The sequence below is a fragment of the Macrobrachium rosenbergii genome, chromosome 36, assembly GCF_040412425.1.
Source record: "Macrobrachium rosenbergii isolate ZJJX-2024 chromosome 36, ASM4041242v1, whole genome shotgun sequence".
NCBI lineage: Eukaryota > Metazoa > Arthropoda > Malacostraca > Decapoda > Palaemonidae > Macrobrachium > Macrobrachium rosenbergii.
In genome coordinates, this window is record NC_089776.1 from 28,796,134 (window position 1) to 28,823,468 (window position 27,335).

Genomic DNA, 27,335 nt, shown 5'->3' on the forward strand with positions numbered 1-27,335 from the left:
GGGTAACAGAAATGCTCTACTTTGTCTCAGATCCGAAACACCCAAACAAGCCTTTATTACTGCTGAAGCCAGAGTGAAATAGAGAAAATTAGGGAAGCACAAGACCCCATACTATATTAGCTGGCAGTATATATCATACTGGTAGACAGTCTTAGCCTCTTCTGCTAGAGAAACAAAGTTTTTAATTAGGAGAGTCTCAGGGTGGCTTGGTTGTTTTGGGAGCATATAGTGAAACCACCCTTGCCCTTCTTCACCACTCCTTATTGGTCTTTGGATCATTTATTAAGAAGTAGAGGGTCTTATGCTTTAGATTATCCTCTTTGCAGTATGGAAGATGTTGATTTCTTACTGAAATCAGTGTTCATGAGGTTGCTATGTGCTGCCACACTCTTCCTTTCCCTTGCATGGACCTAGCTGAGTGTATGGTGCTTTGTTCCTTGTTTTTCTGTTTGTTTTTATTGCTATATTTTTCAAGTTAATTGTCTCAGTTTCTGTTTTTAGATATATTTTTCAATTTAATTGTCCCAGTTTCTGCATTTTTCTCTCAAGGAGAATAAACAAGAGCAATGAGGGTCTTGGGTGACCCTGTGGCCACTATGTCTTTTTTGTCTGTAGACCCACAAGTTTTGTTTTCATTGCCAAGGTAAGGTCTGTGTCTTCTTCCTCTTGGGAGGAATGTAATGATTGGGCTTCTCTTGATGGTCTACATGGCATAACTTTAAAGACCAATAATTTGGACAGGTAAATACATGATTGGAGAGTATATGAAGAGCTAGCTTTTGTTATAGAAACCCAGATTGTGAATAGTCTGCTTAAAAAGTTAACCAGCAATAAGGTGCTGTGTATTTTTACAAGCACTCTGCTGGACTTTTGCTTGATTTCATGACTCATCACATCTTTTCTTTGGTCAGAAATCACTAACTAAACTCGGAAAAATAAAAATGAAACAAAGATTGTGAGTGCAGGTCCAGGTCTGTGTGACTGTTGTCTGGTTAAATGTGGGAGTTGGGAGTTAGCAGTTTAGTTTTGAGGGTTCAAGGACACAATATTTCAGAACAGTGTTTATAAAGTTTTACACAGTTCAGCCATAGTTTATCACATCATTAAGAAGTATTGTCGTAGTTCCTTTTGTTATAGCTTTTATGTATAATTTGACTCATGTTTGTATGTAGATAGAAAGAGCCAGGTCTGCAGCAGGTATTAAAAGATCAGATGCGTAAATGATTGTGACATCATTGAAATCAGGATTTGAATATGATGAAATGATCAAATACTTTTGTGAATGCCATAATTTCGGTCACTAGCAAATAATATTGGACACAAAAGACTATAAAAAGGTTTGTTTCTGGTTAATGTATCAATCATAACAGGAGACAAACATGGGCAATGTATGATTGATGGGTTTGTATTGAAAAAATCAGTTTTGTCTTGTGAAATATCTTATTTACTGTTATGTTTTCAGTCAATTAGATAATAGTTTTATGAAACTGTAATTTATTTAATGTAATAAATGTATTCCTTTTGTACATAATAAATCCCTGTGAGAGTAGATGGCTGTTAGCTTTGTCCTCCATAAGTGGGTAATGCCATCAGTTCACCTCATGCATTGCACTGCAGGCATTACTTAAGGTTCTTTGCACTGTCTCTTTGGCTCTTAGCTACAACTCGTGTCTTTCCTTTTATTGTACCTTTGTTCATATTCTCTCCCCTCCATCTATCTTTCTGCCCTCTCCTAACAATTGTTTTATGATGCAACTGCACGGATATCCTCCTGTTTCCCGTTCAGCGCTGAATGATCATATAGGTCCCAGTGCTTGGCCTTTGGCCTTAATTTTATATTCTATTCCATTCCTGCATACATTATGGTCTGGTTATACTATTTTTTTATAATTAACTAAATTAGAATTCAAATGTTGATTTTTTTTCCCTATTTGCAGAGCTCTGGTATATCATTTGATTTCTGGCGAGAAACCGTAGCAACGCTCGTTGCTGAAAACCGGCTGTCTCCCGAGTGTATCTTCCATTACCTCTCCCCAGAAGACGTGACTTTATCACGGATGAGCTAGTTATACATATAAGTAGAATAATTGTTGAATACTACTGTTATGCTAAATAAATTTTTTTTTTTAAGTATCTTTTTACACTTCACAGCTCAACAGGCTTTATAATAGGGTAACTGCTTGTAAAGAATGTATTAACAACATATGTTATTAGGAAGTGCATTCTCACAGTTCTTTTCATACTTCTGCTTCAAGAGTTTTTTAGTCCGTGTCGTAGGAAAGAAGGGTACAGTGTCATTTTAATTTTTCAGTTTGTCTTTGGAAGCATTTGAGAAAGAGGCTAAGTAAACGTTACTGTTAAGGGTGCCAATTTTTCCTTGATTAAAATCATAGCCACAAACATTTTAAGTGCCACATTGGAGGAGTCTGTAGTTACCAGTTTCAACAGACAACCACAAGCTAGCATTTTGCCTTTTACATAAATTACTAATACAGTATAGGATACATTTTTTCGATAGATTGGTATTTGGTACTGCAAGTAAAATTTCAATCTTAAAATGTAATAAGTGGTGGAATGGTAGGATGCTATATTGTCATTTTGACAATTTGGTATAAGTTTCTACATTTACTATTATTGGTTGAGTATGTTGTCTCCAGACTGTTCCCTGTTTCGATGAGGTAAACCAGGAAAAAGGGTATAGAACACTCAGTTTAACTCACCCATCAAGCCTTGTCTTGTCTTGTAGAAAAGTGGACTGCTTATTGGAAAATGAATTCCAACGTGAAGCCCAGGCTGTTACTAAATGTGATCATCACTGGATACACGGCTTTTATTATATCTGTGTCATGAGTGTGGTGGTATTTCGTCTGTCGGGTATAAAGCGTGTGCTCAATTTGCTCAATTTTGCCTTAATGTGATATAAGGTTTAATCTGTAAGGAAGTTGGTGCATTAGTCACAGTGTTATAATGTAGGGAAGTACAATAGTAAGGGTTGGATGGTACCTCCTTCTTGGCTACTAAGTCGTATAGCAGTTTTTATCAAAATACAAAGACCCCGAGTCATATGTAAAAGGTGATTCCAAGAAGTAAAGAGGTGTGCTGTTGATTTTCCTTAAAACATGAACTTTTTCCTTTTATCTGAACGTCATGCAGTAGCAAGATATTAAAATTTCCTGTACAGTATTATAGGTCCATACTTTAGGCTAGGTTTTTCTTTGGTGACCACTAATATTTGAAATATATATGTAGAATCTACTGGTGACTGTTTATCAGATACGTATGTAATTGTAATAGCCACAGTGCCCTCTTAACTTATCGAATTCTTTGCGCTTTTTTTGAATACGCTTGTCATTACAAAGCCTTAAGATCCAAGTGCAAGAAATTGGAAGAAGTTATGATGTCCCATAACCATGACGGGGTCAGCAGTGTGACCTTATCGTGATTATGGGACAGGTTCGTTTCTCGCTACCAGACATCATAACTGCCTCAATTTCTTGTACTTGGATCTTAAGGCTTTGTAGTGACGCATCCAAAAAACCGCAAAGAATTAAAAAAGTTAAGAGGTTACTGTGGCTATTACAGTTGCATATTTGAAACTTTTATAAATATATCCTGACAGTTTGGTACATATTGGTAGGTCCTGTACCACTGGAATGAGATATTGTGAAATTTGGGCATAAAGACTTCGTGATGTACTTTTATTCTTGTGATATGTTAGTAACAAGTTTATATTAATTTTCTGTGTCTCACTCTTCCGCCCATGATCAGAAAGATTTTTAATCCAGTGGTCTGATCTAACTGACTAATATAGTGGTAATCAAAGCAAAACATAAACGTTTATATATGCATTGGTCTTGATGGAGATGACAGATCTCTTAGTGAAGTAAAGGAGTTCCCCATTTCAAGAGACTTAATGTATCAGTCTCAAAGATTATCATGTAAAGATCATTGTCATCAAAGTCCTAAATATCATTCATCTTTTTATACTTGCTGAGAGCTTTTTTTCCTAGGTCATCTTTTACCCTACACATTCAGCATTTCAATCTAGTAGAGGCCAAGTCAAAGTTTTAGCATGTAGGTCGTGTCTTTAAATGTGAGACAGAAGTTTTTCCTTATAGCCTATCTTTGTTCTTATCCTGTTAGAGGAAAAAGTCTTGTCATTTTTTCTTCTTCTGTTAGAGAAAAGGGTCTGGTCTTTTTTTCTTATCCCGTAGGGGAAAAGGTCTGGTCATTTTGTCTTATCATGTTACAGGAAAGGTCTTGTCTTCATTCTTATTCAGTTAGAGGACATGGGAATCATAATCTTAAATTTTTTCTTGATAGTCACAAGTGTCAGAGATGTACACCCACGAAGTATCAAGGTTCGGCTGTGAAGTGATGTACTGATTGGTTTTTCAGAAACTGGTTGCTTCAAGGCATTCTTGTCACCCATCCAATATAGAAATAAACTGGTGTGTGAAATTTTTAAATATCTCTACATTTAAATAAACTTCATTGAAGAAAGTGGCATGAAAATGACTGTGAGAGTGAAATTGAAATTATTAGACAAAGTTATGTATCATCAGTGTTTACTTTTTATTATGATGAATTAAAGCTTTTGTTTTCCTCTCTGATGCTGAACATTTAAATTCATTCAAAGTTCAAATTTTTTAGGGTATAGTTGTGAGGAAATTAATGTATGGTACAGGTACTGTATAGTAATTTTATATTTTTATTCTTTAAGAGTTTGCAAGAACTGTTTTATGATCTAGACACCAGTGAAAATTTGGACTGTTTTCTTGTGGAAGTGACCATCCCCGTGGGAGGTAGAGAATTTTAAAACACCATGATTGGGTAATGCTATCTAATAATGATTGTTTTATGTGGCCATTTACAGTTGGAACTAAAGTACCTAAATCATTGCATTAATTTCTGCGAGTCATTTTCTCAAATTTTTTTCAATATTTCTCTCCTGATGATAGGATCTTGATTGGTGGAATGTTGCAGATGAATTGATTGAAAAAGTCTTGTCAGTTTATTAACCATAATTCTTCCTGCAATAATAATGCAGGAACACTTCTTCAGATTCCAAGATATGCTGAGAAAAAAAAAAAAAAATTCATGCCGACAAAAATCAACAGAAGTTTTTTGGCAGAATCCATTCAAAGGAAAAGATAACTTTGTTCCCAAAATTGTGCTCTTTGTGGTAATGTTGAATATGTTTTTTGAAAGTCTTCCCTCTCCAATGCCTGTGCTTCTGGACTGTGAAATGAGTGTAATACAATTGTATAATACAGCTGTATTTTCTGTTGAGACAGTGATTGTGATTGTGAACAATACTGAGGCTAGTTGCAAACCTGTGATGGTGTTTGTGGCTAGACTTGCTGAATAGATGTGCCTGTTTTGTAGACTTTGAGTTTTGTTGTTTTTTTATGCAGCCAGGATTATTTATCAAAGAGTATTATTTTAAATGAGAGATTGCCAACTGGTAAAGTAAATTTTACAACTGAGCATTTGTTAAATGAAGGCATTTTGTGTATTTTCTGTTGCTAATGTTTTTCAATCGTTTTTTTCTTCGACAGACACCTATAGGTCTTATCTCTTGAAGGCTTCCATATCCGTGTCCTAATCAAGTCCTCCTGTGTCGTAATGCTATTTTGCTTTGGTTAGGAAAGCTTGAAAAACTGACAGTACACTGAGAAACCACTGAAGTGTGAATCGCCTTTTAAAGATGTAGGCTAGAATTGTGTCAAATATGTTATATTGAAGGATTCATATTTGTCTTTCCTGTCATTAGTACATTTGAATCTCTTCATTGTTTAAGTTGCAAATTGGAGGTCTGTTTTGTTTCCATTCTTCTCTTCAACACTGCTGTGTGCCAGTGCCCCAAAGGTATGGAAAATGGTCTAGAATCTTTTTGGGAATAAGTATTAATTTTTCATCTTTATTCACATTGATGTTTTTTTTTTTTTTTAAATATTAAGCAGAGGATTTTGTGGAAATAAACATTACCGTTTTTATAATTGTATCTTTATGTTTATCAATGATTGTTATACACAGTGAAGTAAATGATTTAAATTTCTGCTCAATTTCTATGTAAATCAAAACCTAGTTGTGGATGCTGATTTTAAATCAATATAATTTGTTTTTTATTTGTGAGTATATGTATATATATATAAATCATCTTTGGTGAGGGGAGGGAGGGTGGTAGTTAATATTTGTTTTCAGGCCGTCTGTTGGTGAAGATGAGAAACTTCACTTGTTTTAATGACCTACAACAACAGCAGTTTGAATGGGATCACTCTGTAAAATATTATATATGTTGAATGCTTATGTATTTAGTTAACAAGTGTTTTTCCCTTGGTGAGAATGAAATTTTTTGCCTGAAAAATAACCTTACATTGATATGAATGGAGGTGAATTTTTTTGGAAACTTAAAGCTCACTGTTTTGATATACAACTTGAACCAAAGACATTTGTTAGTATAATACTCTGTTTTTTTTAATGGTGAACATGAAGTGTATTAGGCACAAACATTTTTAAATACTTTATAGTGACCCCAAGGTATTTGTTGGAAATGTTACTGTTTTCTGTCACTAGATCATACTGAAATTGACCAGCTCATTGTTTTCACGGTTAGCCCTATGTATCAGAGGTTTAATATTGCCCGTGGTCTGTCTCCATATACCTTTTTATACAGCGTACCTCAAAATTTTCAGGTATATTTATTAAAAGAATCATTGCCAAGTCTCTTAGGGTAGAAATCAACTTTAAATTGTGTGCTTTCGTGTAGGCATTTTTTTGCAGATACGTCTCGTCAGCAGGTGTTTGAATTGAATGCGTTTGCTGGCCCCGAGTTCTGCAGATGTTTTATTTTTTTTTTTTCCATGAAGACAACAACTGTGAAAATCCACTTACAGTTTTTTTTTTTCTTATATTTTGGTGCTGTTTGGAAATGCTTGGATATAAGGTTATATTGGTTTTCACAACATTTTATAAGAGTAACCTGTTGTGTGTACGTTTGGCCTTGTAACAGCCGATTGTTGTTACGGTACGGCTCGAGTCCTTTCCTTGTTTTGTGTATTATCGCTATTGTTATAGTTTCATGCTCAAATAACCTACAGAAGTTTGTCAGTGTTTCGGTGTTTGAGACCCAGACGTCGTAGTTTTAATTTATTTATGTTGTGCAACTGCCTCAGTGGCGTGTTGCATTCTGATGGCAGCTGAGCTGTAAATTGATGTCTAATGCTTCATTGGATAGTAGCAGCATTAGGGATTGTAGGAGTTAAATGGTGTTGGTCTGTTTCCTTTTGAACTCATTGATTTTGTAAACTTCGATACCCTTCACATACATAATTTTTTTTTTCAGTACTCTCTCTGAAATCTCAGTCATTCTCTCTCTCTCTCTCTCTCTCTCTCTCTCTCTCTCTCTCTCTCTCTCTCTCTCTCTCAGGACCTCTCAGATATGTTATATTTTTTGTAATTTCAGGTCCTTTCAGATATGTTATATTTTTGGTGCTTGGGAAGTCAATTATATTTCTCTCTCTCTCTCTCTCTCTCTCTCTCTCTCTCTCTCTCTCTCTCTCTCTCTCTCTCTCTCTCTCTCTCTCTCTCTCATATACTGGTGTGTTGGTGCATCGTACTGTACAGTATCTTTAAGGTGAACTTTGGCATTTTTGTCTTTTAATTTCAGCCGTACTGCTCATGAATTAACTTTTTGCTTTTTCTTATATCCTGGTAAGAAATTCTTGATATTATTCTAACACCATTTATCTACAGATGTATAAGGATATTATGGTCCACATACAGTATGTGTGTTTATGACTCTGTATATTTTGTCTAGCCATTAGTAGTTTGTGTAAGGAATATGAAAAAAAATTAGCTTTATTTTTTGGGGGCGAGGTATGGTCTGACACTTTTATCACTCGATTATAATTTATATACTTACACAGTTTGTACTTTGTTCCTCACTACAGTCATGGACTTTCCTGCATTTATTTGCCCTGTCTGCTTAGTCTTGTCTCTTTCTTATAATTTATTGGGCATTAACCACAAATTTCAACAGACCTAAGTTATGTAAGAGGCCCCCTAAGTTGTGATGATTTCATTATAGCATCAAGTTAACGATGATGTTTACGTATGCTTCGGAACTTGTTTTAACGTATGAATTGGAATCTCATCATCTTTTTCTCAGGGTGTATAAATTCCCACCTGAAAGAAGTACATTTAACTCTTGTTACCCCTTGTGAACAACACTCCCAAGTTTATTGTTTTTTCTTTATGTCTATTTACTTTATTTCAACTCATTATGAACAGGTCACGTGTATTGGAGCTACGTCAGTCAACCTGTAGCCATTCCATTAACCTTTCTTCAGTCTCTCTCTTTCTCCGTCTCCTCAAGTTGTAAAAAGGAAATACTGGTATCAAGCAGCTATATATGAATACATATATATCTCTAGCTAACACCCATTTCATTCTTGCAACTCTTGAAAGTCTGAGGGGTATACTTGTAGGACTAGTCTTAATATTGCTTTTTGATAGCAGTTAGGCACTGGTGCTCATTCAATAACTTGACAGCAACTGAAAAAAAGAAAACGGATGTGATAAAGTAGTTCATGAGTTATTTGATCGGCTTGAGTAGAGTTGTTTTGGGTAATCATTTCCTTTACAGGTTTTATTGTTTCATTGCTGTTCCAGTTTTTGAATTCTAATAATTTTTATGCTTTATAGTTGTAGGACGAGTAAGAGTTATTTACTATTTGTGTAACTGTTCACTTGAATGTCGACAAAATTGTTTATTTGTACCACCCTTGTTTCCAGCATATACTTTATGTAGATACTGTACTCAAAAGAATTGCACATTGCTTACGATATATAGTTTGATGTAAGTCCTAAGACTGGGTCAGCCACTCAAGTCCAAAATTCTGTTTTCAGCTCAGTCAGACTATTGGTAATTTTTTTTACTATTAAGATAGACACTTCAGGTCTTTTCAGTAATACTTGATGGCAACTCTGAACATGCTCTGTGTCATGTTTTATAAGTTTGAAGTTCCGCCGCTGTTCTATTCCTTAGCGTACATTCAATTTGCATTAGTCCCACCTCTCTTTTTCCTTTATTGTCCTGTGACTCATTCGGTCTTTTATAGTTGCCTTTTGTGACCGTCATTCAGACTTGCCTCAGTTTATCTTATATACACACTCAGAATCTGCTTCAGTCTCTTTCATTTTATACATTCTAGTTACAGTAAGTCCTTGAATGAAGTGACTGAAGTGCCTAATTTATTCTCTTTTATTTTTGAAAAGTTACCAGCGAGATGTGTGCATACAGTATATATCATATATATACAGTACATACAGTTTATTTTTCTTTGAATGATCTTGTTAAAATCAATTGTGTGATATACATTATATATAAACAGTATATGTATGGGGGAAAGACTTAACTATGGAAAATGCTTTAAGATTGTATTAAGTGTCGGTGTGCAGAGTGGTCAGATTTCAAAACTGTATCATTGTACAGTACTGTATCTTCCTTTAAGGTTTTTGGAGGTTTTTGTATGCTGTACCCTATTTTTACTTGATGTAAATAGTGTAAATAAAGGTAAACAGTATTTGACTGGTTTTATTTTCAGATTCCTGACAGTGAAAGAGGCTTCATTATGTCACAAGGCCAATGGATATTTGGGAGAGTCAGCTACAGTACAAGGCTGAGAAGAGTAGGCCTATTTGATATTTGTATCTTGCCTTTTACCTTAAAAGGTGATTAAGTATCTCTATCATTATCTGCCTTCTCTTTGTAAGCACTTTGCTTTTATGAGCACTCGATAGCCAACTTGGTCTGCAACAGACGTAACTGTACATTCAGTGTGGCGGCCATTTGTAACCATTCCTTAATGTTTTTTGAGTTTGTCTGCCTCTGGTATTTTGTAGGTGGAACAACTATAAATGTGCCATCAGTGCAACTCATGCAATGCCCTGTAGCCCTTCGCTGCAACCTCTTTCATCCTTTTGACTGTACTGCAATTCATATTCACTTTCTTTTATCTTACTTTCCCCTGCCTTCATGGCTCCCAGCACTTGGCCTTCGGCCTTTTGTGCAAGTTTTTCTTGTTCTAATTACGATAAAGGATTAGATGGGTAGCAGCTGGAAAGCTTGATCAATAAAAGCCATTGCCATTACAAATAACTTTCAGGTACATTCCAGTAAATAAATGCCATTAATATATAAACATATGTTCTCTGTTAATTCAATACATTTTTTTTGTAATTCCTTTTAATAGCTCAAGAATGTTGCACTCCATCATTACTTGTGGTAAAAGCTGTGCCTTGTTATATTCTAAGACAACTTAATTCAATGTCTGACCTCTTTCAGTGTTTGTGATGAATTTAGGTTTTACTGAAATGAAGATTTTTTTGAGACAAACTTACTTGACGAGAATTTTCATCACTGTAATAACTAGTATTCATTTTGAATCTATTTAGTGGAACTATTTATCAAACAACTGCAACTGCCTGTAAACAGGCTACATCCAGCTATGAAGTTGGGACAATTGTCTCCTTGTTAAGATCATTTATACATCGGAAGGTCGTACAGAGACACGAAAGAAAAAAAAAATTTAATGTTGACATCTGTTCAGAAAAAATTCTAGTGTGATAATGTTTTTGTATTTATTCATAAAAATACAATTTTGCTTTTCCAACCACTCTGGGATTGCAGAGTGTCCTCCATTTCAGCTGGAAAAGGCTCCTTTTGAAAACTGACCTCAAATAAGGATTAGGTTGAGAAGTAGAAGTAGACTTCATTTCAGCTGGACTGTTCGTCACCTCGTGCAAATGGGGATTCAGCATTGGTTCTTAGGAAGTATTCTCCCTGTAAACTGAAGGACGTAATCGAAACGTGAAAGAACGTTAGTAGGCCTTAGGTAAAATGTGAATTTTTTAGAACAAAACTGTAAACTCAAGATTGTAAAGAAGTAACGTGATCCAGCTTTTGGTTTTTTGTTGTTTCCAGGTCCAAGAGGAGAGCAATTTTTGATTGGTACTGGTCCCCCCCCCAATGTATAATTAAATGATGAATATTTTAAAAATTGAATGGAACTATTAAAATGAGACATAGTAAGCATACAGTTTGTGGTTGAGGACAGATCATCCAGTAAAAGCTTATTAAAACAGACCACTTTTTAATCAGTCAATCATTTATCAAATGATCATCCATCAGCTCACAAATCTCTTAGTAAAAACCAAGGATACTAAGATATCATGGCTTCCTGAGTTTGAAGTACTGTTATCCTAAAATTTTCATGAGTACATTTCAGTCTAAGCAAACGAGCCACCCAAACAACAAGCGCTAAAGAAGACTGAAAGGTAATTATACAATAGACTGACCTCTGGGCTACGTGGAAGCCCATTTCAAGACAACCCTTCCCGCAACTCTGGCACAGACCGCCCATATAGGACTCGTAGTCGGAGCATGGCCATGACTTAAAAACCCTGCTGGGGTCGAAGGCGGAGATACTTTCTACCCAAAGGGCTGTCGCCCTGTTGTGGCTGCATCCCTCTGTGGATTGCAGAAGAAGTCAACTCCAAGGCGAAAATGTTATGGTTGCATAGACCTACCTTGAATGAAATAATTTTTTTGTAGCTTCTGCACAGTTGTCTTGAAACTGTATTCCCTATATGAAGCTACAGGATTAAAGAACCGTAGAAATTTCTCTTAAGATAATGTGTACCAAATGAAGAAGTGATGGATCACACTAATAATAAAAAGACTTCAGAAATGGAATGGCATTGAAGGTCTACCTTAAACAAAATAGGTATTTATTTATAGGGTCTGTACAGTTATGTATTGAATCTGTATGACCTATATGAAGCTACAGGAATTAAGAACCAAAGGAATTCTCCTCAAGACATCGTCTGTCATCTAAAGAAGTGATGAAGGATCACACTGTAATATGAAAATGACTTCAGATATAAACAATGATTATTAATTTCTTCAAAGCTAGTTAACATAGGTCTATTCCTGACTGGTTTTACAAAAAAGTGAACAAATCTTTAGACAGTGTTCTAAATTTCAGAGGTAACAGGAAAAATGTTATTTGCTAATCTTAGAAAACATTGTACTAAGGATTTTTTTTTAACTTCTGACAATCAAACACATTAGCTTACTCATGAATGTTGACATTTTAGAAAAACGATTTGGTTTTATGGAAAAGAAAAAGAAGAATGCTTAAGGTGATTGTTGCCACTCCTTCCATCAACGTTCTTGAGTCTTCTCATAATTAAGAAAAAATATATTAAAAAGCTCCTGCGCTGTCATCTGTAGCCCTGTTGGCCTATGCACTTCAAAAAAGCCTAATATCCTTTACTCACCGAAAAGATCCGTCCAGTCGTCTATGATGGAGCCATTGACGACTTCGCATCCCGGCTGGTGGTGTCCTCCGTTGGGGAAAAAGTCAACGTGTCCCAGGGGCTCGAATAGTGCAATGCAGCCCTAAAGGAACAGGGAGCAGTTTCAGAGTCGAATCCCGACTACTACTACTACTACTACTACTACTACTACTACTACTACTACTACTACTACTACTACTAAAACTACTACTACTACTTCGTGTAGATAAGATAGCAAAGAAAGATAGTAACAATTTACCAGTATTATCAGAGCATTTTAGCCGATAAGGATCAAAATAATAACAGAAATATTAATTGCCAAGCATTAGCTATTGTGAGAATTTTCATTCACGATCATTATCAAATTTTAAATTTACATTTCTTGCCTTACTGACAGTTATGTTTACTAACATTATAAATCAATTCCTTTTATTTTGCACGTATTAACCGGTTTATATAATTCTTCCAATGTTCTGTAAATACTGTTATGTCCTTGCTTCAATGTGAATTCCAAGAGGAGCTGTAATAAAGACAAAGCTCTGAGCAAACTACTACTACTACTACTAGAAGCTCCTTTTGAACGTCGGAAGACAAACACAGTGAAATTTATAACAAACAGCAGTTCAACAAAAAGTTACTTTATCCTGTAACTAGAAACCACCTGGAAATCTTGTAGGAATTCGAGATCACCACAAAATTCCCGCAACTCGTACAAGGAGCTGAACTGGAATCTTCCAGAAAGGTTGGTGGCCCTTGAATTGCAGTGCAGGTGGAAGAACCACGATAAATCAGCAAAACTTCACTTTAGTTGAGCCGCCTGATTGGTTAGGTAGGTTAAGATCTAGTCTAGTTACACCTCGAAAGAAGTCAAAGGAAAGCCATGTAACCGGAATTCCTCAACTGGAAATCAATTACCTCAAGGATCGAGCCGCTGTTGGCGTGTATGACGTCCACAAAACCAGCGTCCGACTTGTCGATGCGGTGTTCCGAGTCCTTGTCGTAGAACAAGGGCGCTGCAGGATCTAAACCTGCAGGAGAGGTCTGTGTTTTAGAGGAGAAGGAAAGAACTTATAGGTGCCAGGATGCGACGGGAAAGTAAATCAGGGATAGGCCTATCAAGGAATATAGAGTAACAAATTAATGGGAAGGTAAAGATTGCAAATATGATCTTAGAATATTATGCAATACTATATCCTAGATATCAATTTAGAAGTGATAATTAGAATGGAATTTATTAGACCTGTAGACTAGTTTGTATAATTTCCTAGACTCAGTGACATGAAAGGCTCTAGGTGTAATGAGAGCCATGAGTTATTATTATTATTTATTTATTATTTTTTTTTTTTGTATATCTCGGTCATCCTATTGGACTGGGTGGTTTTTGTGGTGTTGGGTTATGCATGAGTCATGGAGCTACTTCAGCATCTAGTTTTTCTAGGTTCCTTTTTAGGGATCTTGGGATCATGCATAGTTTTCCTATGGTTATGGGTACGATTTCCCATGTCCTTCTTATTTCTATTTTCAGGTTTTGATACCTATCAATTTTTTCCTCTTTCTCATCTACTCTGGCATCTCATGGTATTGCAACATCAATGGCGATACTTTCTTCTTGATTTTGTCAATCAGCGTGAAGTTTGGTCTATTAGCACATATCACCCTGTCTCTTCTGATAACATAGTCCCAGATGCCTGATCGTTTTCTATCACTTCCTCAGGTTGGTGTTTGTACCACTTATTACTGCAAGCTAGCTAGCGTTTCTTGCACAGGCTTCAGTGGATGGCTTTTGCAACTGAATCATGCCTCTTTTTATACTGGTTCTGTGCAAGCGCCTGACATTCTCTTGCTATGTGGTTTATGGTCTTGTCTTCCATATTGCACTTCCTGCATATGGGTGAGATGTTATTTCCATTTATTGTTCTTTGGACATATCTGGTTCTTAGGGCCTAATCTTGTGCCACTGTTATCATTCCTTGTTTCCATCTTGAGTTCACCCCTCTTTAGCCATTGCCATGTTTCATTGCTGGCCAGTTCTTTAGTCTGTCTCATGTACTGTCTGTGCATTGGTTTGCTGTGCCATTCCTCTGTTCTGTTTTTCATTCTCCTGTCATATATTTCTGAGTCTTCATCTAGTTTTATCAGTCCTTCCCATGCACTCCTTAGCCACTCGTCTTCACTAGTGTTCAGATATTACCCCAGTGTTCTGCTTTCGATGTTGATGCAGTCCTTTGTGCTTAGTAGATCTCTCCCTCCTTCCTTTCGTGTTATGTATAGTCTGTCTGTGTGAACTTGCTCTTGGGTGTAGTGCTTTGTGTATTGTCGTACCGGTATGTTAGCTAGTTTTCTGGTCTATGATGCGGAGTTCAGCCTTCATCCACTCCAGTACTCCTACACTGTATCTGATTACTGGCACTGCCCATGTGCTTATGGCTTTCGTCATGTTTCTGGCGTTGGGTTTTGACTTGAGTATCGCCTTAAGTCTCTGCATATATTCTTTCCTGATCGTGTCCTTCATCTCTTGGTATTTTATATCCTCTCCTATTATTCCCAGGTATTTGTATCCTGTCCCACATATGTGTTTGATGCTATTCCCATCTGGTAGCTTTATCCTTTCAGTCTTTGTCACTTTTTTTTTTTTTTTTTTATGTTGACCAAGGTGCCTTTTTCTATTCCAAACCCCATCCTGAAATCCCCAGACACAATCCTTACAGTCTGGATTAGGGTATCTATTTCCTTGATGCTGTTACCATGCAGCTTGATGTTGTCCATGAACATCAGATGGTTAATTTTGTTGCCCCCTTTCTTGGGTTGGTACCCAGCATCCATCCTCTGCAGTACTTTTGTCATGGGAATCATGGCTACTATGAAGAGTAGTGGGGACAGATCCCTCTCCTGATGTTAACCTCTGCCAGTCTTATTCCAGAGCGTTCAAGTACTGTATTCCAGTTGCACACTGTATTTTTTAGGAAGCTGATGGCATTTTCCTCTGCCCCATATATTTTCAGGCATTCTATTAGCCACGTGTGCAGTATCATGTCGAAGGCTTTCTTGAAGTCAATCCATGCCATGTTTAGGATGGTGGTGTTAATGTTTGAATCCCCATGAGTTCTACTACTAGTCTTGCTCCTGCTTATGCCAGGTTATTTTGTTTCTGTGATACTGGTGGTGTGTATTAGTCTCATTATTTCCTTATCTTCACTTGTTTCCTCCCTTAGTTTCTTTGTGTTTTAGGCTTTCATGAAGGGGATCTTTGTTGTTATTATTATTATTATTATTATGAGAAAAGGACCCAGAAAGGCCAAGAATTTGAAAAGAACTCTGGCGAGAGAGAGAGAGGAGAAATCCGCTATGGATATAACCAGCACACTGCAGAAAATAATAATACTTGTACTAATGAAAATTTCAGAAAGAATTGTTACAGTCTATAACCCAGAATTGTTATAATCTATAACCCTTATTGTCACACAGATTACTAAGCATTGTTTATGCAGTACAGATGATCAGTTGCCATAGTAATGAAAATAAATTAAATATTTCTGCTATCTTACCCGTGATTCTGGCAACCTGACCAGACCTGACGCGCTTGCCTGTCAAGCCAGCAGCCTGGGCACCGAGAGAATGGCCGACTATGTGTATCTGAGATGGCTGGAGACCCTTTTCTGCATTTATCCAGTCAATTAGGTCAGCTGTGTAGTTGGCAATCTGTAGACATTGAAGAGAATTAGAACAAAGCTAATTTCTTGAGAAATGAAAAATCAGTTAGGTCAGCGGTGAATTTGGCAATCTGTAAACACTGAGAAGAATCAGGAGAATAAATGTCGTGAGTAAAGAGACAATTTCTAGTAGTTTTTATTCTTTACAACATGGATCTGTAAAACAAAGATTTGAAACCAAAATTCACTGACAAGAAATGAATTTAGTAAATGAATAATATGAAACCATAGATATGACATTGTTTTAAAGCATGGTCTGCCTGGTAAATAACAAATTTCGAATTCTAAAATAGCAAGGTCAATTACTGAAATAGAGCATTATTTATATGGAGAGAGAGAGAGAGAGTTAGTTTTGGTCTCAACTTGGAGTTCATGGTGTTGCTTTATTCTCAGGATGAACTTCCTTATTGATAAGGACATTCTTGTTCCAAAATAACTATGTTACTCACTGCATTGCAACATTGTTTATGCCACAAGAGAAGGAGAGAGAGAGAGAGAGAATTTATTGGACATAAAAAGAATTCTTCAAGTGTAATTGGAGCAGATTACTTGAATGGGCTCTTTTGGATTTGTAAAAGACCTTTTCAGATCTCTCTCTCTCTCTCTCTCTCTCTCTCTCTCTCTCTCTCTCTCTCTCTCTCTCTCTCTCTCTCTCTCTCTCTCTCTCTCTCTCTCACAGCACAGAACAGCAGCATACTTTCATACGAACCTTGAACGTATTTTCAAATGCCAAATTGTACCAAGGTTTGGGCACCAAAGTCTGCCAATCAACTGAGATGACATTGCAGTTATACAATTCCAATAATCCTGAAAGTAGAAATGATATATATATATATATATATATATATATATATATATATATATATATATATATATATATATATATATATATATAATATAATATATTTATTTATTTATATATATATTTATAATAAAGAGAACTTTTGAGGTTTTTCCCAAAAACTTGGAAAAACATTAAATAAACTATTTATACACTTCAGTAGGTTTTACACTCATTTTTTATTTAAGTACATGAAAATGTTGTTGTCTGAGGGACAGTCGAATATAAGGTTTCCTGTATATACATACACACACACATATTTGTATGTATGTGTATATATATATATATATATATATATATATATATATATATATATATATATATATATATATATATATATAGTATATGTAGTATATTATCTATACTAAAAAAGCTTTTTGTAGTTTTTGTCTTAAAAACTAGGAAAAATACTAAAATATATATATACAGGCAGTCCCCAGTTATCGGCGGGCTCGATTATTGGTGATACAGTTTTTTGGCGCTTGTCTAGCATTGAAAATTGCAATTTTCGGGACCGATATGTGCCAATTTTCGCTTATTGCCACCGATTCATACCTAACAGAGGCGCTGAAAATTGCCTAAAAAGTGCCAAAAATCGCCAATTTTCACTCATCGTCGCGCCATCAGAATGGAACCCCCATTGATAACCCAGGACTGCCTGTATATATATATATATATATATATATATATATATATATATATATATATATATATATATATATATATATATATATATATATATATATATATATATATATAAATATATATATATACACACACACACACACACACACACACACACACACACACAGGCAGTCCCTGGTTATCGGCATGGGTTCTGTTCTGAGGGTGTGATTTTCGGCGCTTTTTAGGCGATTTTCAGGGCTTATCAGCGCCAAAAAAGCACCAATTTTTGGTTATCAGCGCCTTTGTTAGGCATGTATTGGTGCCAATATCCAATTACTGGTGCTGATAAGTGAAAATTTGCGATTTTTGGTGCCGAAAATTGCAGATTTTCATTGCTAGACAAGCACTGTAAAACCGGATTGCTGTTAACCGAGTCTGACGATAACCGGGGACTGCCTGTATATATATATGTTGTGCGTGTTTTCACTCACTTGTTTTAGCCATTCTAATCCAGGGACGTTCTCCGTGGCCATTGTATCCGTGGTACATCATATTTGTAGGTAGAGAAGGGTCCAGCGGTGATTCGTTCAAGTTTGTGAGATTTCCCGGCAGGAGGCGGTAGTGTTCTTGATCGCCAGGGTTAGATCTATGATAAAAGATTTTTGTAAATATGTTTACCTAAGGCACATCAGCACCTTCCTTTATGAAATTATCAGTCTTCAGTTTTTGTTTGAACTCTAACAGCTGTTTTTCTGTTATTTGCCATAAATAGATGTGTAATAGTCCAAGGTAACTCAAGATTTCTAGTAAAAATCATCTGTCAGAAAACTCATGAAGAAGCACACCAACACTTTCCCTTGCAAGATTGTCAATCAGCAGTTTTTTTTTTTTTTAACATAAACAGCTACGTTATTTATGTCACAGCAAATAAATATTCTCAAATAACTCAAGAATGGATTAACCAACCTGGTCCACAATAAGAATCGGACATCACTCAAATTACCCAGGTGACTGTCATCAAGCTCCCCTCGTAAGTATTCATTGTTTGCCCCATTTTTCTCGACAGCTGGGACACCTGCGCCGCACTTGGTCACTGGTACGACAAGTGCAACACCTGCTGAGGAATTAATTAAGGTTAGATAAACCCAGTCATACGTGGAACTGCTGCAATAGTTGTCTAAGGAGCTTGCTGAGGTCAGATCACTTGTACAGATGTTACAAAATTTGCCAGAGAATTTTCTAAGATTTCATCAATTATTAACATGTTTTTCACATTTAGTTATGATAAAAATAAATTAAATTTCATGTGTCAGGGAATAGTACAAGCCCCATAGGAGGTTAGTGCCATCAGTGTACCTCACGCGGTGCACCGCAGGCATTACTTTAGGTTCTTTGCAGCATCCTGTCAGCTCTTAGCTGCAACCCCTTTCATTCCTTTTTACTGTACCTCCGTTCATATTCTCTTTCTTCCGTCTTACTTTCCACCCTGTCCTAACAATTGTTTCAACATTATTTTCAGCGCTGAAGACCTCATAAGTCCCAGCGCTTGGCTTTTGTTATAAATTTTATATTCCATTCCATTCCAATATTACAACAAGGAAAGAAGCTATAATATTGTGAAAAATAAAGGAAAAGATTACATAGTTTAGGATGGACCAGGGATTTGGTAAAAGAAAGGATTACTCTAAGAAATATCCATTCCATTCCAAAATATTTTCCAGAATTTACATGCTTGCGGAATGAAAATTATATAAATAAGAACAAATGTAGGATTATATTTGAATTTCCTGAAGAGATAGCTAAGAAACACATGTCTTCTTTCTCACAATACAAGCACAAATAGTTACATGCACATTCATATCTTATCTTGATAAATAGTCTACTTGAGTACTGTCTCTGGAATTTCAGTATTGTTCAGTTTTTCTCTCTCTTTGTTCCTCAGTATAATTAGACCACTGGTTAACTATGTTTACTTTTCCTGATCTGAAATGATTTCTGGTTAAAGGCAATGATATTTTTCTCAGATATCCCTTGCCTGAGGGTAAATCAGGCAATTATCTCCTTTTTTGTTCACTTTTCTGTTTTTTGAAGATGTGTAGGACAGGCTGATGAGAAATCAAAAGTTGCTAGGTGGATTATCAGGAAAGAGCCTTCATCTTTTACCTAATCTTTCCATCTGAGTGCTTTATAATTTCTAACCCTGTGGAGATCTTATTTGCCTTACAAGGTGTGCTGGCCCCACCTTGTCGATCAGCAGCTTCAGGCGCTTTTTAAAATGACATATGGTCACGTTTATTTTTACTTTCAACAGAATTTTTGTAAATAATGCAAATACTGATTTTGTTGATGGCATTGTTGTTTATTGTTCTGTTGATTTTTACAACGTTACTGTTGTTATGAGTCTGTTTATTAGTTTTGTTACTGATTTTAGGTTGATAAATTAAAATCTTTTGGAAGACATTGAGCTAAACCTTGAGCCTGTTACTAATTAGAGTAAGAAAAAATGCAAAGTACTGTACTACACTCAAATACTCAGGGCTTAAGGTAAAATTTTCTTGATCTCCAGTGTTGTGCCATAACTACTATTTGATGTTTTTATCTGAGATTCTTGTAAGTAGTAACAAGTCTGAAGCTATAACTACTCTAAGTGTAACTTTTGACTCGCTTCTTAATTTTGAGAAACACCTGAGGAAAGTGTCAGCAAATGCTGCATGAATGTTAAGTATTGTTCGTAAGGCCTCATATATTTGTAACAGCGATAAAATTGATGCAACTTGTTGTAGGTAATTTTTTCTTCCTTTACTAGAATACTGTTCTCTGGTGTGGATGTCTGCTTCTGCCAGAGATTTATCTCTTTTAGATAGAGTTGTTTGTGGTGGTAGGTTTCTGTTTCTTAATATTAGCAGTTGTGACTTGGACCATCGACGGATGGGTGCTTGTTTGTCACTTTTCCATAAGTTGTATTTTACCAGAGATCTTTCACATTCACAATTGATCCCTGATCCCCTTTTCCTGCCGAGAGCGACCAGATTTGCTGAACAGTAGCGCCAGTATACAGTAATAATAATATCAGATATCATTTTTTGTTTATCACTAAACATTGTAATGTTAGATGATTGTCTTGTATTCTGCTGTTAAGCAGTTGATTAATGCCATTTGCTTTAAAATTGCAAAATATAAATCATAAGAATTTTATTGCATACAGTTAGCTACATAAATTCACAAGAAAGTCTTCGTATTGTAATAACGATAATAATTTTGAGCCAGGTTTGAAAATCAGGTCAAAGATGAAGATAACAAGGCAAGGTAAAACTAGTGCCAACAGATGTGACTATACTGTATGACTGAGACAGGTCAAAGGTCATTTTATTGTCGCAAAGCTGCTTTTTATGTAAGCAAACGTTATAATACTATAACCTAGAGTAGGCTACCTGTGTATCAGAAACCCTCATACTGAAACTTGCAGCTTACAGTATGTCTCTAAACCACTTTGACACAGAGTTTAAACATCAAACGATACAGAAAAATACAGTATGTCAAAAATACTCTGTAATCAGTTCTTCCTCCATAAAGATGGATGCTTTTAGGGATGCTTTGAATAATGAAAATAGCTTCTAGAAACAAAAAAATAGATTTTTGAAACTACAGTACTTACCCACCAGGCCGAGAACAGCAAAGCGAAGCATTGAATCAAATCGATTTTTACAGATTCCTAACAAGAAGGAGAGGAAGAAGCTATTGTTCTCGTCACCAACCAGGAAAGAAGATTCTACCACTCACACCAATGACCAACTTATAGTGAGCAATGAGTGAATCATTCAGTTAAAGATATATAGAGGTGACTGACAGTCGAGTGACCAGTTTGTCACTGGAGCTGAGGGCTAATTTGAGTACGAAAAAGTTTTTTGGGGAATTTTTTTGTTTTGATAAAGAGTATATTTAGAGGTCTGAGATGTAGCAGGTGCATTGTTTATAAAAGTAGTTTTTATATAATGAGACAAAGACATACACAGGGTTCTGAGGAAGTATGGATAAAGCAGTCACATTAGAGAGAGAGAAAGAGTTGTAAAGAAAGAAATTTGAAGTGGATGCTGTGTGGAAATGATTAACTTTCTCTGAGAGAGAGAAATGTAAAGAAATTAATTTGAAGTGGATGCTGTGTGAGAAATGTTTCTCTATCTCTGAGATAGAGCGTTGTAAACTGCACAATTTGAAATGTGGGAAATGATTACCTCTGAGAGAGAGAGAATAACAATGTTTATCTTGTCCTTGAAAAGACAAGCTTTTGGTACCCAGATTTCTTCAGCTATGTTTATGTGAACAAAATCCCACTGGGAAACATGAACTGCTTCCCAACCAGTGTGTCGATATCTTTCCTTACCCTGGGAGAAGTGACCCTGTTAATTTGTGACACCAGAATACTTACAATCAATCAGTCAGTCTTTACGTGTCGTGACTAGGTAACACCAGCTAGTCCACCACTTTCTGCCTCATTTTCTGTAGCATGGAGCATTGTGTGTGTGTAGCTTGATAATTTACCTGGATTCAGAATGAGAGAGAGAGAGAGAGAGAATGACATTTTGCAAAAAATTATTACTAAATGAATAAAGAGAAAAGAACACATAAAAGACAGGCATTTTCGAACTATTCAAAACTGAATATTTGTAACTTGTCTTCTACCTCACACTCTCTGAGAGCTCTGAGACAGTTTTTACTGTATTTCAGTTTTCTGCTGTGTTTGAAGACAGTTTTATACTCTGTTTGAAGACATTTTTCTACTGTGTTTGAAGACAGTTTTCTACTGTATTTGGAGACAGCTTTATACTGTATTTGGAGCCATTTTTTATACTGTATTTGGAGCCAGTCTTATACTGTATCTGGAGTCAGTTTTATACTGTATTTGAAGCCAGTTATACTTTATACAGAGCCAGATTTATACTGTATTTGGAGCCATTTTTGTACTGTATTTGAAGCCAGTTTTATACTGTTATTTGGAGCCAGTTTTCAACTGTGTTTGAAGACAGTTGTGTACTGCGTTTAAGACAGTTTTCTCCGTGTACTGTGTTTGAAGACAGTTTTATTCTGTGTTTGAAGACAGTTTTCTACTGCATTTGGAGCCAGTTTTCTACTGTATTTGGAGCCATTTTTATACTGTATTTAGAGCCAGTCTTTTACTGTATTTGGAGCCAGTTTTATACTGTATTTGGAGCTAGCTTTATTCTGTATTTGGAGTCAGTCTTATACTGTATAAAGAGCCAGTTTTATAGTGTATTTGAAGACATTTTATACTGTATATGGAGCCAATTTTATACTTTGTATGGAGCCAGTTTTATACTGTGTTTGGAGACAGTTTTATACTGTCAATTTGAAACCAGATTGATACTGTCAGTTTAAAACCAGCATTATACTGCATTTCCAGTTTATTGCAATAATGCAACATCATTTCTGTGAATTAGTTGACTCTGGTAATATGCCCTTGGTACAGAGAAGCTGCAATGAACACATATCAGGTTTGTGGAAAAATTCCTTCAATAATTTAGCCTTTTTTATGCCATTCAGAAGTTGTTTTTTAATGTTCTAAATGGCTTTGTTTAATGTCTGAATCAGAGTTTATAAGGGGCACTTTCAGTAGTTAGATTTTAATTTCCCATGGTAGTTAATGGGCAAGCTTTTTCCCCTAATGATTCTTTCAAGGAAAAAATAGTTTTCCTTAAATCTCCACAAGTTTTTCCCCTAATATTTTCAAGGATAAAACTAGGCAAATTCTTTCAATGGGCACGGTTTCCCTTAAAAATACTTTCAAGAACTAATCTTATTTTCCTCAGTACTTTTAAGAGTAACCTTTTTCCCTAGTACAGAGTATCAAGGTTTCTCCTAAATACTTTAAAAGAGCAAACTTTCCCTACAGATACTTTTCAGGAAACTCTTTTCTTAAGGGTGAACCTATTTTGCCAATAGATATTTGCAAGTGTGAAAATCTTTGAAAATACTTTGGTTAAATCTTTTCCCCAGTGAAGATTGTGCTAAGTTGAAACGTACACTATAGGTATTTTCAAGGATGGCCCACTTGCACATTTTAGTTCTGTCACATTTGTACCAAGTTAGAGGTTCTTTGTTAATAAGTTCAATTTCCAAGAGACCCAGACTTGTTGTACTGTATATATGAATTTTAACAAAATTTTTCATTTTACCAAGTTAGGAGTCCTTGTTGAAACATTTGTACTGTCAATTTTATCAGCTTTGTTTCCAAAAGTTCCATGCTAGTTTTTTATATACAAATTTACAAAAACTTTGAGTTACCCTCTTTTTTTTTCATATTTTAATCCTCTTTTTTTCATATTTTACCAAGTTAAGGGGACTTTCTTAACATGCAGTCGATTTTATCAGGATTTCTTGACATAAGTCCAAGACTATTACTGTATGTACTAGTTTACAAATATTTTTAACTTTTTAAATATTTTAATAAGCTTAACCAATTCTCTCAGGTGGCCAGCTACGCAGCTGGCTTTATAGACTGTCTAAACGAACAGATTGGCTTACTCGCTTCTCAAATTCACATCACGTTACATTAGATGTGGTCAGATTGGGAGAATCACTAGTGAGTTCAACTCTTAGAAGGGGCTAGACAGCCCTCGTTTGCCCTATTGAATGGTTAGGTCACACAGCAGTTCTAAATTCTGTTGAGAGAAGGCAGAGGGTGTATGACAACATTTTGATTTTTGTTTTCACCCCTAATCTTCAGTTGTGAAAATATGCTAAGTCGGGAATAATTAAAAATCGGCTGAGATTACATATTTAGTTTAGTTTGTTTCGGTATACTGTACTCCATCCAAACCATTCCTAAAGTGTTTTTATTGCAGAACAAATAATTTCTCAGAGCATAACATGAAGTTCTCTAGAGTAGCCTAATTGTCATTCCCAGACTCAGTTTAAGATTGCTTCTGACCATCGTGAAAACTTATGTGGTATTTGAGAGTTGGAGGTAATTTTTTGTCACCTAGATGGATGTTTATTGAATTTAAATATTTTTGTTACTTATCTCAAAATATATCATGTGCAGTGATACATTCAGACAAGCTTTTTAGTTTTCACAATTAATGATTAAAGATAAGAGTTTATAAATTATCTCAAATTTAACATGTATGAAGATATATTCAGACAAAATTTATTTATTCTTCAAAGCTTCAGCGGTTAAAGATAATTAATAATCTTTATCCAAATTTTCTTTTAACTAAGGCAAAACGAAAAGGTAAATCATGCATACAGAGCATAATTTATACCAGGTGACTGTTCTTGAATTCAGTTTCAATTTTAAGTGATCGTACTAGGTAATAAGCCGTTTTTACTTACGTAACTGTTAACAGGACTGGATCCTGCATGACCCCTGTTCTATTTTAAGGACGCTGACCACTGTATTGATAAGTCGCAAGCAGCCTGTGTAGATATCATCCATTCAGACAGCAGAAAAATTGTCACGGTGAGTTCACTGTGGCTTCTATGTACGCTTTGTAACCAACCAGAATCATGTTTACAGTGTACAGTACTGTAATGAATTTTGCCACAGGAAGGCAAAAAACTATGTAAAGTATAGGGTAAAGTTAAACTTTTTCATTTATGTATAGACACAGGACATAGAAACTTGTGTATAAACACAGAGCATTGAAACTTGTGTATAGACAGGGCATTTAAACTTGTGGATTGACACAGAGGACTCAAACTTGTGTACAGACACAGGGCATTTAAGCCAGTGCCAACACGGCACTGGCAGTTAAACTTGTGTATAGACATGGGCCATTTAAACTTGTGTATAGGCACAGGGCATTTAAACTTAGTATTATACTGGACATGGGGCATTTAAACTTGTTTATAGACACCAGCCATTTAAACATGTGTACAGACACCTGCCATTTAAACTTGTTTATAGACAGAGGACATTGAAACTTGTGTATAGACATGGGGCATTGAAACTTGTATATAGACTTGGGGCATTGAAGCTTGTGTATGGACATGGGGCATTGAAACTTGTGTATGGACACGGGCCACTGAGACTTGTGTATGAACACAGGGCACTGAAACTTGTGTATGGTATGGACACATGGCAGTTAAACTTGTGTATAGACATGGGCCATTTAAACTTGTGTATAGGCACAGGGCATTTAAACTTAGTATTATACTGAGCATGGGGCATTTAAACTTGTGTATAGACATGGGACATTGAAACTTGTGTATAGGCATGGGGCATTGAAACTTGTGCATCTACAGTACATGGGGCAGTGAGATTTGTGTATGGACATGGGGGCACTGAAAATTGTGTATGGAAACAGGGCATTGAAACTTGTGTATGAACACAGGGCACTGAAACTTGTGTATGGACACAGGGCATTGAAATGTGTATGGACATGGGGCATTGAAACTTATGTATGGACATGGGGCATTGAAATTTGTTTATGGATACAGGGCATTGAAACTTGTGTATAGACATGGGGCATTGAAAACTTGTGTATAGCCTCGGGGCATTGAAACTTGTGTATAGACACAGGATGGAATGCTTGATGGCAACTCTGAACACACTTTGTCATGTTTTATAAGTTTGAAGTTCTGCTGCTGTTCTATTCCTTAGCGTACATTCAATTTACAGTATTCCCACCTCTCTTTTTCCTTTATTGTCCTGTGACTCATTCAGGCTTTTACAGTTGCATTTTGTGACTGTCACTCAGACTTGCTTCAGTTTATCTTGTATACACTCAGAGTGTGTTTCAGTCTTTTTCATTTTATACATTCTAGTTAAGTCCTTAAATGAAGTCACTGAAGTGCCTAATGTATTCTCTTTTATTTTTGATAAAGTTACCAGCAAGATGTGTGCAACAGTATACAGTATATCATATATATACAGTACATAGTTTATTTTTCTTTGAATGTTCTTGTTAAAATCAGTTGTGATATACATTATATATAAACAGTATAGTATTTATGGGGAAAGACTTACCTATGGAAAATGCTTTAAGATTGTATTAAGTGTTGGTGTGCAGAGTGGTCAGATTTCAAAACTGTTTTTGGCAGTTTTTGTATGCTGTACCTTATTTTTACTTGATTTAAATAGTGTAAATACAGGTAAAAAGTTTTTGACTGGTTTTATTTTCAGATTCCTGACAGTGAAAGAGGCTTCATTTGTCGCAAGGCTAATGGATGTTTGGGAGAGTCAGCTACAGGTACAAGGCTGAGAAGAATAGGCCTATTTGATATTTGTAACATGGCTTCTACCTTAAAAACCAGTGGTTGAGGGTAGATAGGTGATTAAGTACCATCTCTCATTATCTACGTTCCTTTGTAAGCATGTTACTTTTAAGAGCACTTGATAGCCAACTTGGTCTGCAACCGACATTACTGCACATTCAGTGTGGAGACCATTGGTAACCATTCCTTAATGTTCTGAGTATGCCTTCTGTTTACCTCTGGTGTTTTGTAGGTGAAATAACTACAGAATGTGCCACTGGTGCACCTCATGCAAGCAATTTAGGCATTACTTAAGGTTCTTTTCAGCATCCCTTCGGCCCTTAGCTGCAATCCTTTTCATTCCTTTGTACCTCACTTTCTTCCATGTTACTTTCCCCCTCTTTCATGGGTCCCATCACTTGGCCTTTGGCCTAAATTTTTTATTCAGTTCTGTAGATCTGTAAATTAACGGAGGAAAGGAAAGCACCAAAAAATTATGTGAACTGAAAGAGAACTTTGTTGTACTAAAAATGCTATTATGTTGAATTTCATGCTCATAGGAAATGGAAATTGGTCAT

At 35.8% G+C, this 27,335-nt stretch overlaps 2 protein-coding genes and 1 long non-coding RNA gene across 5 annotated transcripts in view; 2 read left to right on the top strand and 1 right to left on the bottom strand.

Annotated features, from left to right (window-relative positions):
* LOC136825039 (short transient receptor potential channel 4-associated protein-like) overlaps window positions 1–9,590 on the top strand; it is a 37,717-nt gene extending 28,127 nt beyond the window's left edge. The window contains exon 16 of the mRNA XM_067081089.1: window positions 1,938–9,590. Coding sequence (XP_066937190.1) covers window positions 1,938–2,066 — 129 coding nt within the window. The 3' untranslated portion in view covers window positions 2,067–9,590. The remainder of the gene's footprint in view (window positions 1–1,937) is intronic.
* Window positions 6,848–21,337, bottom strand: LOC136825041 (pancreatic lipase-related protein 2-like). 3 transcript variants are annotated; one of them, XM_067081094.1, is made up of 9 exons: window positions 21,200–21,337; window positions 18,511–18,658; window positions 18,036–18,190; window positions 16,786–16,883; window positions 15,912–16,065; window positions 13,282–13,394; window positions 12,349–12,469; window positions 11,365–11,536; window positions 6,848–10,856 (listed from the first exon to the last, which is right to left on the bottom strand). In XM_067081094.1, exons 1-9 carry the CDS (start codon window positions 21,228–21,230, stop codon window positions 10,784–10,786), a joined length of 1,065 nt encoding a protein of 354 aa, XP_066937195.1. In that variant the 5' UTR covers window positions 21,231–21,337; the 3' UTR covers window positions 6,848–10,783. The 3 variants fall into 3 exon arrangements, with proteins under 3 accessions (XP_066937195.1, XP_066937194.1, XP_066937196.1); XM_067081093.1 differs by having other exon boundaries at window positions 18,511–18,661; XM_067081095.1 differs by lacking the exon at window positions 11,365–11,536 and having other exon boundaries at window positions 18,511–18,661.
* LOC136825042 (uncharacterized) lies at window positions 12,880–27,087 on the top strand. The gene is made up of 3 exons (XR_010849229.1): window positions 12,880–13,108; window positions 21,253–25,021; window positions 26,687–27,087. It is a non-coding gene; the product is annotated as an uncharacterized lncRNA (long non-coding RNA).
* Window positions 27,088–27,335: the final 248 nt, after the last annotated feature.

Coding starts and splice junctions, on each gene's coding strand:
- LOC136825041 (XM_067081093.1), bottom strand. CDS start 21,230: ATGCTTCGCTTTGCTGTTCTCGGCCTGGTGG. Junction 12,470..13,281: donor ACAGCGGCTCGATCCTTGAG/GTAATTGATTTC, acceptor CTGTTCCTTTAG/GGCTGCATTGCACTATTCGA. Junction 11,537..12,348: donor CGACTGGACGGATCTTTTCG/GTGAGTAAAGGA, acceptor TGCAATCCACAG/AGGGATGCAGCCACAACAGG.